The sequence below is a fragment of the Haliaeetus leucocephalus genome, unplaced genomic scaffold, assembly GCF_000737465.1.
Source record: "Haliaeetus leucocephalus isolate CR32 unplaced genomic scaffold, Haliaeetus_leucocephalus-4.0 Scaffold228, whole genome shotgun sequence".
NCBI classification, from domain to species: domain Eukaryota; kingdom Metazoa; phylum Chordata; class Aves; order Accipitriformes; family Accipitridae; genus Haliaeetus; species Haliaeetus leucocephalus.
The window spans coordinates 1,402,424-1,420,638 of record NW_010972664.1 but is presented as its reverse complement, the minus strand read 5'-3'; the positions used below and the strand labels follow the sequence as shown (position 1 = coordinate 1,420,638).

Here is an 18,215-nt window from a genome sequence, read left to right as displayed (position 1 = left end):
GCTTTTCAGATGTGATTGATCTCACTGGAGATGATAAAGATGATCTTCAGAGGGCAATTGCCTTGAGTTTGGAGGAATCAAACAGGGCATTCAGGGAGACTGGAATAACAGATGAGGAACAAGCCATTAGCAGGTAAACGAACAACTTATATAAAGCAGAAATTAAATTAAAGAGTTGGAGATTGGCCTGTATTGCTTTTTTTAACTTTAACAAAGAATAACTTGTTTACTTTCATTTGTGCTACTGATATGCCTGGCTTCAGGATGTTGCTTTAATGTATTGTATGTTCTACACTGGAAAATAGTCTGTCATGTGTGGGCTAGGATTTAATAGTATATTTCATGTTGATGCATTTGTTTAAATATTGAGGAAGTTGATGGAGATAGAGGATATACGGTCATATTTAAATAGGACCTAAAACTAAAAGTTTCTCTTGTGTATCAGGTAAAAAGCAATGAAAACAAAATATAATTAAGCAGCTAATAAATTCTTTGTCCTGTTTTTTGTACAGTGTTCATTTTACAATAACATTTTCTTACCTCTGTGCTAAGGCTGAGATTGAGGGAGGGGGTAGTAACACTATGACTTGAGTATACTAAGAGCAGCTGCTGTATTTTAGCTCATAAAGTATGTTATTAACCTATTTAACAAATAGGTTTTATAACCTTTGAGTGAAGTTAACTTCTTGGTTTAAAGTTTTATGAACTTAACTTTCTCAACTTGGTCGTGATAAGAATCTGTACGTTAACTTTTGATCAGATTTTACAATAATTTTTGGTACAGTATGTGTTTATATGTAAATATAGATATAATTATGAAGTATTTGGGACTTGAACTAAGCCTGGTGTAGGGTTGTGTGGGAGGGATGTTGGTTTTTTCATCTGTGGCTGGCCTTGGGAGGGATGTTGTTTTTTTTTCATTTGTGGCTGTCCTTGTTCTGGGGGAAAAGGGCAATGATTTGATCCTTGTGTTAGAAGGTTAAGTACCACCTCCTTGTAAAAGACTAATTTTATAAAAAAATGATTTAGATGGGGGAGACTCACCACAATAATTCTTCTCCTGTATTTGACACTGTATTGTATTTGTTCACTGTATTTGACAGACTAAGTGGCTTATCAGAAAAGTCCAACTCTGAGAATATGGAGAGTGTTACTTTATCCACGGTCATTTTCTTTTTCCTTTTGAAAAATAAATGTACTAATTGTGAGAATAAACATACCTCTCCCTCCCTCCATTTGTGATAAAAGCCATCTTGTTATATGAATTTAAGATAACATTTTAGGAGAGAAAGGTGGGATGAGAGGGATTTATCTTCTCATTAATAGTTGGAAGAAGATTTTAAGGGGTTGTTTTCTGTTTGGTAGTTTTTGTTTTCTTTTTTTTAAGACCTCAGTATGTGCATGTATACAAGATTATGGTGGAAGTTCTGTCCAGTTCTGATTCAGAAGTTCTGCTCTTGCATGTTCCTTTTTGAAAGACAGAATTGTCATAATTACAGAGTTGTGATTTAGACAGGCTCTCATAAAGATGGACCTATTTCTGGTCATGGAAATCTTTCTCCCTTTTTTTTCCTTCCGCAAGCTGTGACTGCTTCTACTGTGCTCACTTCTTGGGAGCCTTCAAGCTTTAATTTTTTTCCTGTAGACTTTGTTTTTCACTTTGCAGGCTAAAAAGCCCTTTTTAGTTTTATCTGCTTAGCCCATAAATAAGTATTATAAACATTTTACTTAAATTATGGTGTATCTTTTTTCTGGTTTCAGAAAATAACAAAGTATGCCATTTTTTTTCTGTATGTATAAAGGCATGTAGACAATTTGTTCAGTTATATACAGAGAAAATATTGGTCTTTTGATGCAACAGAGATGTATATTTGATGGCAAAATTACACACAATAGCATGTGCCAAATTAAGAGCTTGTTGCTACCAAGGGGAATATGGCCTGCACACTGTACCACATTTTCTATGCTTGCTGTAGTATTCTTTGGAGCATTTGTTGCACGAATTTATTTCCCAAAGCCATGCAAAAATATTCATTACAAGATCCAGAGTATATCATGGCACAAGAAAGGGAATGGGACTTTGCTTGTGAATGGAGACAGAAAAGAATGAGGGTGTTGGGGGTTTTGGCAGCACTGAAGTATTAGATCAACTCAGTTACATACCAAGATACACCCCGAGCTGATGGCAATTTATGTCTGAGATGTACAAATACAGGAAGTTCAGAATTCTTGATCTGAGCTATTCAATCAGCTTGCTCAAGGACAGGACTGCAGACTGTTTTAAAAAAAAAAAAAAAAAATCACTTAGTGGTTAACACCCCACAGAAGAATGTTGGCATTCCAATAGAAAGCACAGTATCTGTGCAAGACTCCTCAAAACAAAAAGTAGAACACTGCGGTTGTAAACAAGTTAAGCTGCAGCCATTTACTTTTGTTTTTCTAGGTTAAATAAGAAGCAGAAATCAAACAGGAAGTCAATAATAAGCACATGAAACTATGGAAATATTTCATTTTTAATAGTGTAGGATGTGTGCATATTTAAACAGCCTTTGGTGTGGAGGATATTTTTTTCCAAAGGTATTCATGTTTTGGAACCTAATTTGCACTGATTTTGTTAAGGTTTCCAAGGGAGCATTAACGGAATTTCTTGACTTGTGTAATTAATGCTATAATGCACATAGAATTTGTCTTCCTGAATGTAATTGCCTTGTGCTACTTAATGAGGACAGATCTGATTACTACATAGGTGTTGAGAGGAGTGCAGCTGAAATGTCCAAGTGTCCAAGCTGAACATCTTGTACATGGCACGTTTAAAATTTTTTATTATTCCCTCTTTTAATCTCCCAGGGAAATGTGCATGATCAGTGTATTTCTTAATATGAAAAATCTTCTCCTGCTTATATTACTTTTCATGGATTGAAAGAGAATGAGGCTGGTCAGGTAGGGCTTCACTGGGGAAGCCAGTAAGATATGACTGAAAGAAGAAATTAGCTGGCCTGTGTTGTGCCTAGGGTAGTAGCCATATTAAAATGAGAGCCCATGCTATAGGTGCATAAGGATGTGCACAGCCCCTAGTGTGGGGGTTTTTTTTGTTTGGTTGTTTTTTTTAACATGGTCACTGAAACTGTTGGGGACTCTGCACTGTGGTTAAGCATTGTGTGTATAGATCAGAGGTGAAACTGGGGAGGCATGTAGAGTTGGGGATGTTCCTGGATGTCCAGCTGTAAGATCATCACAGTATAAAGATGCTTCCTTGTTCTTTTAGCTGAGTAGCCTGCCAGAGTGGGCTTTTCTGCAGCATGTTTAGTGGGCTTCCTCAAAATGGTTTGGCTGAACTTTTGTGTTGCGGACTCACTCTGCCCGAGGCTTATTGCATTGTCTGGCTAGCCTCATGCAAGCAGCTCTGCAAAGCTGCTTGGCTATGCCCAGCTTGTTAGAGAAAAATAAAATACTGCTTTCAAGTCCCATGCCAAGCCTGGCATTAACTAACCCTCACTCCAGAGTTTCCCTCCAAACAAGATTCCAATGCTTGGAGGTGGGGAAGCCTTTGGTCCTGTGAGGCTAGAGAAATGCCATACCCTGCATGTAGCTTATGGCTCTGTGGCTAGCAACTGCTGCGGTGTTCTCCGAGGGTCGCAAAGAGGGTGTTTCAGCTATGTAATCAGAATTGCTAAATCCTTGTATTAACTTCCTGGAAGGATGCTAATTTTTTTGAGAGCATGTGTGAATAAGATTCTTTGTCAAGATAGTCTCCCAGATCAGGACTATATGAATATAATATAGTGAACATTATAATATAAGAGGTATACTCACTATGCTGGTAAATACATTTATGTAGCTTTTGAACTGATCATTAGGTTCCTGTTTACTGTGCTCACTTTTTATTTCAGTTTGCATCATAGCTATCATTATGGCTGAAAATGAGTTTGGCACATAGGGTGTGCAGCTATTGCATGTGCTCTCTGAGGACAATGTTATAAGTAAAATTAAGGAAAAATATGAAGTTTTGAGAATAAAATACTATAAGACATGGAAACAGATCTGAGGTGGAGCTAGAGATGAGGAAATCCTTCACCTGCTAAAGAAATACAAAAACAAATGCAAGGAAGAAATTTTAGTAGGTAATTAAATTGACAAATGGTAATACCCTTGGGGTAGGGAACTATTTCAGTTTGAGAATATATATTTTTCTTAACTTGAACCTTGAAATATCTTGAAATATTCTTCAGCTTGGGGAAAAAAAGAAAAAGTTTGATTGTTTCCCTGAAAAAAAAAGTGGTATGGAGTAAGTATTGTAGTCCTGTTACATCATCATTCTAAATTTATTCCAGTCTGTCAGAGTCTTCCTATCAGGTTTAAAGGTCCCTTCAATTTAGTTTAAACAAGAGTTTAAGTAATTCTACCTGAATGAGAAATTATTTGAAATATGTATGACATTTGTTTTGAATTAATTTTTTAATGTCCCCATCAAATAACTTTTACTCTCAAAGCAGAGATACACTGGTCATCTAACACTTTTGAAGGATTGTATCAGTGAGAAGGGAAATGAATTTGACTGTTTCTTTGCATTTTGGGGTTTGCTTAGGAGATAACGTTACTGTAAAAGACTCTTAAAACTAGCAACTACTGAAGAATCAGGTTCCATCCCTATGCATTGTTTGAAGAGATGTCAGAGCAGAAGGTCTTAGAGGATTACATGCCTGTCTTTTCAGTGCTGTTACAAGGTTATCTGTCAAAAACTAAATGTGAGAAATTGATTAATCCTTAAGAAATTACAAGTTTTAGGTTCTTCCTGACATGTATTGGTACAGAAGTGGTATTTTTACCAAATGGTCTCTCAAATTCTGAATGCTTCTATTTTTTTTTTTTTAATTAAATAAGTAGCAAAAACAAATTAGCATGTCCCACAAAGCAGTTGTCTACAGTAAATTCATATAATGCTTCATAGTTCATGTATATCTTGTAAGATACCTTTTCTTACTTTGACAAGAGCATAGCTTGAAACAAAAATTTACAGCTGGGAAACTGAGAGATTATGTCACATGTGTGTCCCACCCTGTTTCTTTGTTTTTTTCTAAGATGTTCAAACTTTGTCCTTGAGGAACTCCATTTACAGACCAGTCTAAACCTGCCTGTCTTTGTTTAGTGAGTTTAGGACTGAAGGGGGCAACCGTTCATGCTGCTCAGACTGCTTAGATGCTTGTCATGCAGCTCCAGAAATCCTGTGATAGGCGAATGTAGTAGTTCAATAGCAGCTCAGCCTTTTACATGGTAGTCGGAGTAGATGGTTGGGGATAGTGACTACTCTGTCAGTAGTACACACACCAGGCAACTTTGCTTATAAGTTAGAGCCATCATTATATGACCTGAATGTATCCATCTCCATCTTTCTGTTTAGAATATGCAGCTACCACAAATTACCTTTAAGGTGTTCTTTGTCACCAGTCTAAGGATATGTGCTGATACAGAAATACTGTGTTGAGTGAAGCTTGAGTTTGGGAGCATAACACGTATCAGATCTTACTGTCATGTGAAATATGGACATTCAACATAAATCACATAGGAACGGTTTCCTGCAAAGAGTGTGGTCACTGAAGTGTACAATTAACTTGAGTGGCATTTGAAAAATTGTGGGAAGATGTATTCCCATGGCTCATGAAGTGATTACTTGCTATTTAAAGTGATTAATACAGTTGCATAAGTTCCAAAAATGGTAACTAAAAAAGCTTCTTCCATTTTTGAAAGTTGCCTAGCTAGCTTTGGTTTACTGTCAGTAAATTAACTATTGGTGACTTTGTGCTTTGCATACCAATAAAAGCATTTGTGGATGAAAGTACTACACTAACAGTGCTGCCTGAAATTTCTTGTTGTCCATCCTATTTGAATCTGGTTCTTAAATAATTGATGACTTACAGACATGGTTCTTGTATCTAGAGCTCTCACAGGAGACTCACTCATTCACTCACTGATACCATTTTCCAAAACATAATGGAATTACTGTAACATATCTAAAAGTAAAATGGCATCTTACTTTTGAAGGCATATTATTGCATATAAATTTAAAACCAAGCTCAGCAACAATAAGTTAGTGAATGATGTAATTAAGATGTCTGTATTAGTAACTGAAGGTGTTTTACTGTGCCTTTTTTTTTTCTTTTTCTCACTTTTTTCCCCTCCCTTCTGTTCCCGAAGAGTTCTAGAAGCCAGTATTGCAGAAAATAAAGCAAGTTTAAAGAGGACGCACCCAGAGGTATGGAGTGACTCTCCAAACCCTTATGATCGAAAGCGGCAAGACAACTGTCCAGTAGGATTAAAGAATGTTGGCAACACGTGCTGGTTTAGTGCTGTCATTCAGGTAAGGACCCTCTTCGATTAGTTGTGTATACTCTTCATTGTATTTTTTTGTGAGGTGAGTTATCTTATTTTGAGTGGATAACTTAAGATATCTGTTTTCCTGGGAAGTTTAGGCCACTGGATGAGATGTTTTTGAGCATTACTTATTTATTGCATCTCTTAACATGTTTATCTATAGGCCTGATTGAAATGTAGAAAGTACTGTAGCGTAACTAAGTAAAGCTTCAAAATATTTCTTATTAAAAAGTTGCTGAAGACAAGGAGTTGAGTCTCTGAAGATCCTGGGTGTCTGCAACTCATGCTGACATCAGTGACAATTGTGGGTGCCTAAAAACATGTGAAAACTGGATTACAGATGAAGAACAGACTGCCTATATTAAAAGGAATGCATGTAAATGACTGAAAGGGGGTGGCTGACGATGGAGGTAGGTAGAGGAAATGAGACACCCTCAATCATGGAGTGCTTACTGGAACATCTACAAGAAAATAGATAGCTGAGTAGGTGTCGTGGTTTCAGCCCAGCCGGTAACAAAGGACCACGCGGCCGCTCGCTCACTCCTCCCGCCCCCCTCCGGTGGGATAGGGGGGAAAACGGAGGAGAGGAAAAAAACCAAACCTGGAACCTCGAGGGTTGAGATAAAGGCAGTTTACTGGAACAACACAAAAAAAATTGCAACAACAACAACGGTACTAATGAAAAAGTATACAGAAAGAGTGATGCACAGTGCAACTGCTCACCACCCGGGACCCGACGCTCTGCCACTTCCCCCACCGAAAAGAAGAGCCCACCCCCCGGCCCGCTCCCCCTTTATATACTGAGCATGATGTCACATGGTATGGAATAGCTCCTTGGCCAGTTCAGGTCAGCTGCCCCGGCTATGCCCCCCACCTCCCAGGTTCCTGTAAAAAAAAATTAACTCTATCCCAGCTGAACCCAGGACAGTAGGGTAAAAGAAGGAATAACTGATAGAGAAGGAAACTTGAGGAGGAGGAAAGTGAAGGTCTGATATGGATGCAGTTGTGTCTGTTTTGAGTTGTTTTACCTAATACAGCCAATATATGTGCTCTTAGTCTGTTTTTGTGTATATGTAGCTTAATTAAAAGCTACTTTTTTTTTTTGAAGATAGGGTCAATAGGGAAATGAGTACAGGTAGTGCAACTTGTTTAGTAAAATCTAATGTTCTAATATTAAAGATACATTGTACATAAACTTTATGAACCCATCTTTTAAGAGATTTTTCTTTTAGAAGTGATTGCTAAAGCTGTATATGTTTTTTTAAATAATCTGTAGGTATATTCAAAAGCATCCAAACCCACAGAAAACTGTGGGTGAAAGTGGAATACAATAGGGGGAAATTCATTTTTAGTCTACAAGAAGCAATTCAGCATATAGTAACTTTTCATAGTCTGACTTTTGAGAGGAATCAAATAAAATATTTAATACCCATTTTTAACAAATTACTGTCAGGCTGAAGCACTTCGGATAAACTAATATTGTTACTTTCATACTAATGGCTGTTTTACTTCAGGCTGAGTCCATTTAGATCAACGTTCTGCCTAGCAATTTCTGCAAATGCATGCTTACAGAGGAGTACAAACAGTATACGTGATGCTGCTCTGTTAAAACACTCCCAAGCCTCCAACTGCTTTCACCTTGGGGGATTTTCTTAATCCTTTGCAGTTTTAGTTGGTAATCCCCAGTGGACCTCTTTTATGTACTTGTCTCCCTTGAACCTTGCAAACTTCTTGCACCCATAGGATCCTTTGGGTGGGAATTCCATAGTTGTGCTCCCTATTTAGCATGAAGAACTGCCTGGTTTTTGTTTGGGTTTTTTTGAACTTGGCTCCCACTAGCTTTGTCCGGTGGCCTCCATGTCTCCTGGTGGACAAGTCAGTTAAAAGTTGATTGCTGTTACAGTTCTGTGGACTGCTGTCATACTCTTTCACCAGGTCGCTGGTCTCTTTTTCCAAGCTGACTGCTGAGTTGTTGCCTATACAGAAACTGTTCTAACCTCTGACCTGCCTTGTTGCTGTTCTCCAGATCTTTTCTAGCTCTACTAGCATTTTAGTTGGGGGACCAGGAAAGTTCTCAAGATGTGAGTGGGCTATGAATTTGAGGTGGTACAATGGACAGATACAGGCTCTTCAGGAAAGACAATCAGGGATGACAAGGAAGGGCATTGCCTTCCTTATGAAGGAGCAGCTCAAATGTATGCTGTACTTGTGTGAGACAAGATGACAGTTTAAGATGAGAGTTTGTGGGTCAGCATCACAGGAGAGGCTGGTAGAGTTACCACCTGTTTAGTTTGTTACAGATCACCCTCCTCAGGATGGGGTTATGGCCAAAGCTTTCTTTGAAGGCTGGTTCCCGTGGAGAACTTTAATAATCATCCCGACATCTGCCGGAAGTCCAACACAGCAGGACACAAGCAAACCAGATTTCTGGAGAGTATCAGGGACAACTTCTTGATACAAGTACTGAAGGGCTGCCTAGGTGTGATGCACAGCTGGATCTGCTGTTCCCTAAAATGGAAAAACTGGTTGGAGATGTAGTAACGTGGGTACCCTTGACTGCAGTGACCATGAAATAGTGGAGTTCAAGATCCTGATAAGAGTGAGGAAGGAGTAGCAGGGTACAGACCCTACAGTTCAGGAGAGCAGACTTTGGCTTCTTCAGGAAGTTGGTATCTGGGATCCCATAGGAGGCAGCTTTGAAGGGCAGAGGAGCTCAGGAAAGCTGGCAGCATCCTCTGATTACAAGAAGGGTCCGTACTGCTGCTCAGGGAACTCATGGCCAAGCTCCAATGTAAGCAGGCAGTGTGCAGGATCTGGAAGCAGAGATGGGCTGCTGAGGAGGAGTTTGGAAATGTTGCCTAGGCATGAAGGGATGATGTTAGGAAAGTGAAAGCTAACTTAGAGTTGATGCCTCAAGGGATGTCTAGGGTAACAAGAAGAGGTTTTGATGCTACACTAGTCATAAAAGGCTGAACAAGGAGAACATAGTTCTGTTGCTGAATAGAGCAGGTGATTTAGTGACAGGAGGCTTAAATAAGGCTGAGGTACTTGGTGCCTTGCTTTGCCTCAGTCTTCACCGATGAGGTATCCCAGACCACTGTGCTTGGTTGGGGGAGAGGAACTCTGAGCAGTGTTTATGGATTGAGTAAGAGATTACTCGAGGAAACTTCACCCATGTAAGTCCACAGGACCCACTGAGCTGCATCCAGTGGTGCTGAGATAATGGAGGAAAGTCTTAGCAAGGTCACTCTGTCATCTTTGAAAGGTCATGGAGAATCAAAGAGGTTTCTGATAAACTGCAGACAGGCCAAAAAGTCAACCTGGCAAGCTATGGGATGGTTTGCATTAGCTGACCATTGAGAAGATGGAGCCAGGCTTTTCACAGCAGTGGATATTGGGAGAATGAGAGTTAGATAAGAGAGATTCAGCCTAGATATATGAAGCATTCTTCCCCATGAGGACAGGCAGGCAGTGGAGGTTGCCCAGAGAAGCTGTGCAGGCTCTGTCAAACCTTGAAGGCTTTTAAGATGTGCCTGGGAAAAGCCCTGAGCAGCCTGGTCTGATCTCACAGGTGACATCCTGCTTTAAGCAGGAGGTTTGAAAAGAGACTTCCATCAGTTCCTTCTGAGCTGAATTACCCTATGATTCTATAGTAATGTTTTCTGTTTAATTCTGTCTTCCTTTCTTAATTATTTTTTTTCTTCTTTTAACTACTTTGTGTATTGAACTGATACTTTCATGAAACTATCATAAATTCAAAGTTTTGAATAATACTAGTTAGCTTGGTGCCCATAATTTTCTATAAATTTTAGGGTTGTTTTCCACCATGTACATCATTGTACACTTATCTGTGTTCAATTTAGCTTTCTTATTACATAGTCACTCAGTCCCATATGATTCTTCTGTCAGTTCATCTTTGCCAGCTCTTGTTTTTACTACATTGCATATCTCTGTACTGAGCAAACTTGGTGATCTTGCCACTTGCTCTCTTTTCTAGATCACTTCCGAATTTTGCTTACCAGCACAGACTTCATGAATTTGCAGTAACCTCCCTTCAGGCTGGAACAGATGGTTTACTTCCTGCCCTCTTTTTCTTTTTGATTACCTATTTGTCTGTACATCGACCTTCCATCTTACCTCATTGCTGCTTAGTTAAAAGTTTTTGTTGAATGACTTCTTCAGAAATTACTCTGAAGTCCCAGTAGACTACATAAATTGGATTGCTGTTATCCATGTTCTTTTTGACTTCTTAGTGTTGAGTGGTTTTGGGGTTTTGTTTGTGGTGTTTTGTTTTTGTTTGTTTGTTTTCTGGGTTTTTTATGGACAGGGTTTACTTACCTGAAGGTAATACTTAGGTAATGCTGTAGATAAGGAAACAGAAAGCCTTCTTTATTTGTTCTACCACCTCCCTTCCCACTGAAATTTTTGTGTTCTTAGGCCTCTTTTCTTTCAGCATCTGGTAATCTATCAGGTGTTTGAATTTTCTGTTTTCCTGAGATGTTTTGATGTTTCCCTTGTTCATCTCTCCTCCTTTCCTTATTCCTTCACATGAATAGCTCTTTTTCCAATAGCAGAAACACTGTCTTGGTGCTAATATAGAGAAACATTTTATTTCCATAAGGCTCTTTGTGGAGGTAATATGACTTGGCGTTTTACCTTCTCTGTTGTGTAATCAGATTTTACATTCCATAGTAGTCCCAAATCTCAAGATGACTTATTTTATGTGTATGTGCATTTCTGTAAAAGAAATATTTATATACAGGAAACTGCAAATGTTTAAATAAATGTTTTCAAGGAAACTTGAATTTTAATTCATTAACCACAGAGGTAAGAACAGAGGTTAGAGAATGTAAAAACCTACGTTAGACTTATGATTTCATGTTAATTATACATGATGTGCAACTTTATACCTTGAAAATGGATTATAAAGAGGGCTAGCTAGTTCTTATGGTCACTACACATGTGAAAATCTGTGGCATTTGTAATTATAAAGGTTTAATCCTAAAAGATAGTTAAACTTATGTATTTATATCTATAGAATGTAATTCAAGTAAACCATTGAAAGATTTATAACTTCAGTTGGTTGAAAATGTAGGTTATTAATATTGTCTGCCAGACAGGAAGACTTATGTTTCAAACAACCATCCCAGAAAACTTAATGCATGTTAATTTAGAGTATTAGCTAATACCGTATTTATTTATCCACAGGGCACACTGACTCCTTGGGTTGCATTGACTATGTAGAAGTATTTTCAAGCTTTCTTTGGGAGTCTTTTGAAACCTCACATCACATAGGTCAACAATATCTAAATGTTAACTACTGTCAGTCACAAAGATATATTGTGTAATATAATCTAAAACTAAATTGCAAAGAAAGAATTTTTTTTTCCCCTTCTACTTAAGGGGTGCTTGTTAAGGGAAAAAGCTTTTGACATTTTGACAGTTTCCTTATGCAATGTATGTTGTTTTTTATAGCCACCAGTTAGCTGACTTAGTCAAATGCAATCATCAATTGTTCATTGTATTTGCATTAAAAGCATGAAATTCCTTAAGCTGTGTTTTCAGTGAGTGTCAGCAAACCTTAACAAGATTCAAACTTTCCTAGAAATACTGCCTTTTATACTGTGTTTATTTGGGCATTAGAGAAATACACACATATGGAAGTCATCCTCTTCTGTAGGGGAAGAGGGGAGTATCTCTTCAGATAGCTCTAAACCAAAGTATTGCTTTCAACAGTTACATTTAGCATCTTCAGAATGAACAGTAATAGTTTTTCCACAGTGTAACTTCTACAAATCTGTCCTGCTGTTGACGACTTTTGACTTGATAATAACTTGAATTTAAAACTGAGTCCCCCAGAAAATATATCAAAACAAAACTGTATTAAAGTATGTTTGCTTCTTCCTTACCTGCCAAGAAACGAATCAAGTCTCTCAATGATTCCCACCTCCTCAACTTGTAATAAACCTATATTTTTGACAGTTCACCCATAGATGCTTTTGCTACTGTTTATTTACATTAACTTTTATAGTGGGATCCCTAAATCTTGAGGTTTTAGAACATTTCTAGAAGGTTGTTTGTGTGGGTTTGGTGTTTTTTTTAATTCTCATTATTGTAACTGCATATGTCTGCTCTTGAAATAGAACTTAAGATAGCAAGTTCTTTAAAGAAACAAAACACGAATATACTCCTATATGCTTTTACTTCCTTTTTTTCAGTAGATTTCAGTGGCTCCCTTGTAAAAATGTAACTTTACAATTTTCCTTGGTTTTAAGAGTTTATAGTCTGAAAATGGCTTATAAATAACACATTTATTGAGCCTGTGAAGCGGCTCCTTTGTGTTATGCTGAGCATGAGTTAAGTGTTTGCAGGACGTAGGACATAGAAGGTGGGTAACGCACAGGACACAGAAGTGTTGCTGGAATCGTGTCTGTAAGCTTGCTGCCTGTGCAAGTTGTCTCCCAGGTGTTTTGCTTTAAGGCATTGCACAAGACTAACTTTATCTTTTGGAGTTCCAAGTAGGGCTTCAGTCATGTGTGAGAAGTATACTTGCCCCTTGAAAAAGGTGTCATGGGAGATACTGAGTAGTTGGTTGTTTAGTGAATGTTGCCCACTCAGTGTGCTAAGACAAATTTCTGATGGAAGGAAGAAAGTCTGTGGCGAAACATAATGAAAACTGTACTTTGCTTCCCCCCCCGTACCATACCTAAAGTACTAGGTGCAGTGTTTTCCTGGGTCTCGTGAGTTCCTGAAGGCCTGTCTGGATTGTAGCTCCTCCCTTTCCCAAATGAGTTATCCCAGCAGGACAGCTGAGGCTTGGCATCCCCACACTCTTTTCTCTGGGAGTCTGTCAGAGTCTGGTTAATCATTCAAAAATGAGAGCTCCCCCCCCCCCCCCCCAAAGTACATAGCTTGCAGAACAAAGAATTAAAAAGCTACTGTCTTACAAGCATAAATCTCCATGGCTGCTCTCTTTAACTTTTATTTTCAGGGTCTCTCACACCACTTCTGGCATTTTACTCTGTTGCATTGTGTTTAGGAGCAGCCTTCTTGCTTTTCTGATGTCAATATATTTGGGGTTAGGATCTCATTTGATCCTAAGCTTCTAGTTCTGGGAAGAAGCGAGCCAGCTTGAGGGGTGAGAATCAAGGAAGTATCTTCTTCCCAGTTGGTGGCTCAGCTATTGTTCTTACCATCTTTGAAGCAGCCCACCGCAAGTATCTAACTTTTGCATTGTTTTGTTTTTCCTATTTGTCATGTTGAATGGAAGGGATTGTGATGGATGACATGGTAGTGCATTAATACCAAAAAGCCTAGTATTATATAATGAGAGTTGCATATATGTATATTGTACACAACTCCCTTGCTTTCCTGGACATGCAACGGAAGGTTGCATGCTAAAGAACATTCAGTGTGCAATCCCCATTTGAGTTAAAGTGGTCATTGATGGAATATTTTCTTTCCACTATTTTCTCTCTAGAGCAGCCTGGGAGGGGTGGGATATGATATCAACTGTTCTGTAGAATTTCATGGGAAGAGGAATAATGAAGTGGGAAATCTAATTTCTTGCTTTCCCTCCGTCACTCCCTCTGTTCCCCTGTAGAGTAAAGACTGACCTGTCACTTCCAAGTTCAGTCATCCTATGATATTGCTGACAGGAAATTCCTTTTCCTGGTTTTTGTTCTTCACTGTGGTCTCCAGCTCCCTCAGGTTGCTTGTGTGATTTTTGAAACTCTTACCTTATATTTAGTGGTATACAATATTGCGATTTCTGTTGTGAAGGGTTGGAAAGCTTTAACGGATGGTAGCTTTAGGGACAACTCATACATAGTTGTCCCTTTAATTAAAATAAAGGCTACAGAATAGGTGTTGGGTTGTGATCCTATGTGCAATTCCTAGGTTTAGAAGGGCACAAAGCTTTTGCATTGTTTAGGTGTGGTGTTTAAGGTTATACCACAAACTGATTTCATGTTGTTGTGCATTTAGGCAAGAAGTTGAAAACTGTAACCATGTCAGGAAATGTTGGCTGTTATTTTATGTCCTAACAGAATTTTTTTCTTGCTTTGAACATGTAATAGAGGAGTGGTTGAATGGCATTTTTTAGTATGTGCCAAGACACAAGTATAAAGTGAATTCTTCTGGACATATCTCACATCATACTTATCTGTCTCCTGAATTGCAGTAATGTTCTGCGTTTGTTGCTATAAGCAAGTAAATGTTCTCTAAATGCAGGCTGGTAATACCATGGTGAGCTGTTTGTTGAAAATGTTGACTTAACCCAAGTCTGCTAGAGGTCTTAAGTTAGTTTGACTTTCTAGATCAAACAGTATGAAAGCTGTTTTCCATCTTCTTCTTCCATGTTACACCTCAGCCTTTTGGAAAAGCAAAACATGACAGCTTAAAACTGCATTTTATACTTTGGTTTTCAGCAATTTGGAATGCTGATTGGTTGATGGTTTATAAATAAAAATGTCCTTTTTGAGATACTTTCCAAAGCTTTTAAGATCTGAGATTGAATCTCTCTGTGACTTTGAAAATGCTAAATGTTTTCCTGACTGCTACCACTGTACATGTGGGGTTTTTCTGCTGAAGTTCAGCCATGAGATAGTGTCATATCTGTCCATAGGAGTTTTGTTTCGGAGAGGGAGAGAGAAAAAACTCCTCTTCCTGTACTTTCACAACGAAGTTTGAACAGGAACCTGCTCTAGTCCCAGCTTTGAAGCTGTTTTCTTCTCTTCCCTTCTCTCTTCCTTACAGGCAATTTTCTAAACAATATGAGGATTTTCAGGAAGGCTTTTGGCTGTGCCAAATTCTCGGTGTATGGAAAGAAGCAATATCAGGAATGTTTTGGGTGACTTCCTCATTTTCTTAAGATTTTTTTTTTTTTCTCTGAAAGGTAGAAGACGTTACACAGGGCTACTGTGTGCTTAAGAGAAAATATATTTAAAATTCTCTATAGTCTTGTTACAATAATTATTTTCTACATTGTAAGTAAAATGTGTTTAAACTAATTTGCATATACATATAACAGTCAGTTTCCTTTTTGTTTAAGCATTATAGGAAGAATTCTTGTTGTATTTATGCTTGCTGACTTTTATTGCTATGCAGTGCATGCATAGGGTCAAATATAGGTCTGATGACCACATTTAATGCCTGTCATTAGTCTCTATTCTGAAAACAGGATTTACCACTTACAGGAATAAGACATGCACAAGTGGAGTAGGAGGCAGCCCCAGTGTGAGTTCTAAGAAGGTGCTGGTTAGAAAGAAGTGTAGTGCAGGAGCAGAGCGGCCACCTCATGGACTTTGTTGTAAAAGAAGTAGGTTTAAGAATATGAACCAAAAGGTAAAATAGTAAAATAGATCAATAAATAGAAAAAGTGGGGAAGGACTTAAAGAGGAGGGAGAAATCATTCTCTCAATTTAGTGGTATAGAGTCCAGAAGACTTGGAAGTTGGAGAGAAGTGGACTTAGTTGCCAGTGAAGTTGCTTATGTTTTTGCAGCACGGAGCTTTGCTGGACACTAATATTCAATCTGAAGTGTGTAGGAGTGTTAAGTCACTAATAAGCCTAAGTGTACTTCAAGTATGGATAACTAGTAAATTTAAAGTTCTTAATGTTATTGGAAGGACCATATGGTAACATGTGCAGGTGGGAGCATACCTTCCATAGAGTTCTGCGTTTTCTTTGATTTAGGTTATTGGCATGAATAAAAAGTTAACCCTAATAATAGTCGATCTACCCCACTAAAACTAGCTCTATATACAGTAAACCACCAAAACTGTTTATAAAGTGAAGTGAGAACATAAATCTAATTTGTCATGTTGGCAGAGGCAAACTATTCCAAATATTATAATTAATGACATGGGCAGAGCTCTGTTTTTGCTTTTTATTTTTAGAAAAATAATAATGTATTCATTCTTTAAAATTGCTCTCTGCTTGCTATATAGAATGAAGGTAGTTACAGTCTCTGCTTTGTGGCTTTAAAATCTGAATAGATGTAATATTGGAAATGCATAAAAGGCCCCAGATGACTAAATGAGACAAATAGGTGTTGTGATGTGTTAATGCATATATAAGCTTTCAACTTACACAAAATCATGTTTTAGCTAAATGCCAGTACGTGAAACAATTCGTTTAAGAGCTCTGTAGGAATGCATACTTTACTTTTCCCCCTGCCAGAGAGTTGCTTTTCAAGCCATACTAATAAGATATATTTAGTTTTTGGTTACTAGCCAAATTAAGTTCGTCCTAAGTTTTCTTTGCCAAAATTCAAGTTAGTCCTTTTATTTTTCTCCTGTTAAATCTCAAGCTTTGGCACTAATTTGGACAAATTCCTAGCCAGTATTTGCTGCTGACACATAGGTATTGTTATGCACACCTACACTAGTCCTGGCACCCTTGCCTGATGTTAATCCCCATCACTTTGGTAAAAGGGAGCCTACAAACTGGCCTGCCACAAGAATGGGAGTTGCACAGCTTTTCTTGGGGCTGCTCTAAGAGAAACCTGAATGATAATGGCATTTCACAATATGCTGGTGATGTTCCAGCTGTGTGCCAGTAGGTGTGTCCTATTTTGTTTGCTAAGCTTCATTAGTAACTGTGATTCTCCCCCCCCCCCTTACTTATCACCTTAGGACAAGTTGAGGTTTTCTGCAGGCATTACAGCACTGGTCAAATATATTCATTCTACTTAAGCATCCTAGATGATTTTCTGCCAAATAAGAATGTTTCTGGCATCTTGCTGACTGGTTTAGAATTAGTAGTCTGAATTGCTTTAATGGGTGTTTCACAGAACAATTTGAAAGTCATTCCTTCCTTCCAAGCTTAACCTTTGCAAATTGAATGGGAAGATGGCTGTGTTCATAGCATTATGAAATTAAGGTTTTTGTGTAAAATTGTATAAAGGTGATCAATATTTAAAATTCCCCAGTTCTTGTGCAATACTTTTTGCTTTTTTATCTCAATGGTGGAAACAAATACAAAATTGCTAGTCAAAGAAAACAAAAGGTTTTCATACATCTGTTAGTGAAACAGCTGGTTTTAGTGCCCTGTGCTTTTAGAACTTGCAAGAATCCATCAAAGAGCCTGTCTAAAGCTTTGTGCCTGCATCTTGGTAGGTCGTATCTTATCTAGATACAGAAGTACTGTTTTCTTGCTCTCCAAGTATTGTTGATGTCAGTAACTACTATTTTAGGACTCTGCTGGTGGTTCTGCATGGATTTAATATGCTGACTAATTTATATTCTAGCAGTATTAATGCAGCATCACAGTGCTTGAATGTTAAGAATGTTAGGAATTACCTTTACTCAGGCAACCTAAATTCTGCCAAGGTCCTTAGTTTTGATAATCTTAAACAGTAAGAGAGGGAGAGGGATAAGCAGGGTGTTTTAGGTGAAACCAAGGCAGCTTATATTCTGAAATTGCATTTTGGACTCTATACAGCGTGGGTAGACATTACTCAGAAAAGTGAACCTTTTTAGTATTTTACAGTCTTGAAGCTACAACTCTACCTAGCTCTTTCTGGCATGACAGAAAATACATCTATATCATCAGCACCTATAGCAGGGGAAAGCCACAGTATGTCTTGTCATACAGCATAGCTAGTTTGAACGCCCTAAACTGATACTGAATTTTTGTTGTTGTTGTTTATTCTCATTTTCTTTTACTATCTTGTTCAGCCCCCAAACTGACATGATAGGAGGCAGGTATACTAAAAATCTGTTGATTTTCATGACAATTTGAATTGATATAACTTATCTTAGCCTTACTTGGTCAAGTTTCCAGATGACAGCTTTTAAATAGGTTTAAATACACTGGGGGAAAAAAACCCCCACCCTTTAGAGA

At 38.1% G+C, this 18,215-nt stretch overlaps 1 protein-coding gene across 1 annotated transcript in view; it reads left to right on the top strand.

Moving 5' to 3' along the window:
- USP25 (ubiquitin specific peptidase 25) overlaps nt 1-18,215 on the top strand; it is an 81,033-nt gene that overhangs the window by 20,842 nt on the left and 41,976 nt on the right. Inside the window, exons 4-5 of the mRNA XM_010567632.1 lie at nt 10-133; nt 6,193-6,355. Of these exons, the coding sequence (XP_010565934.1) occupies nt 10-133; nt 6,193-6,355 (287 nt within the window). The remainder of the gene's footprint in view (nt 1-9; nt 134-6,192; nt 6,356-18,215) is intronic.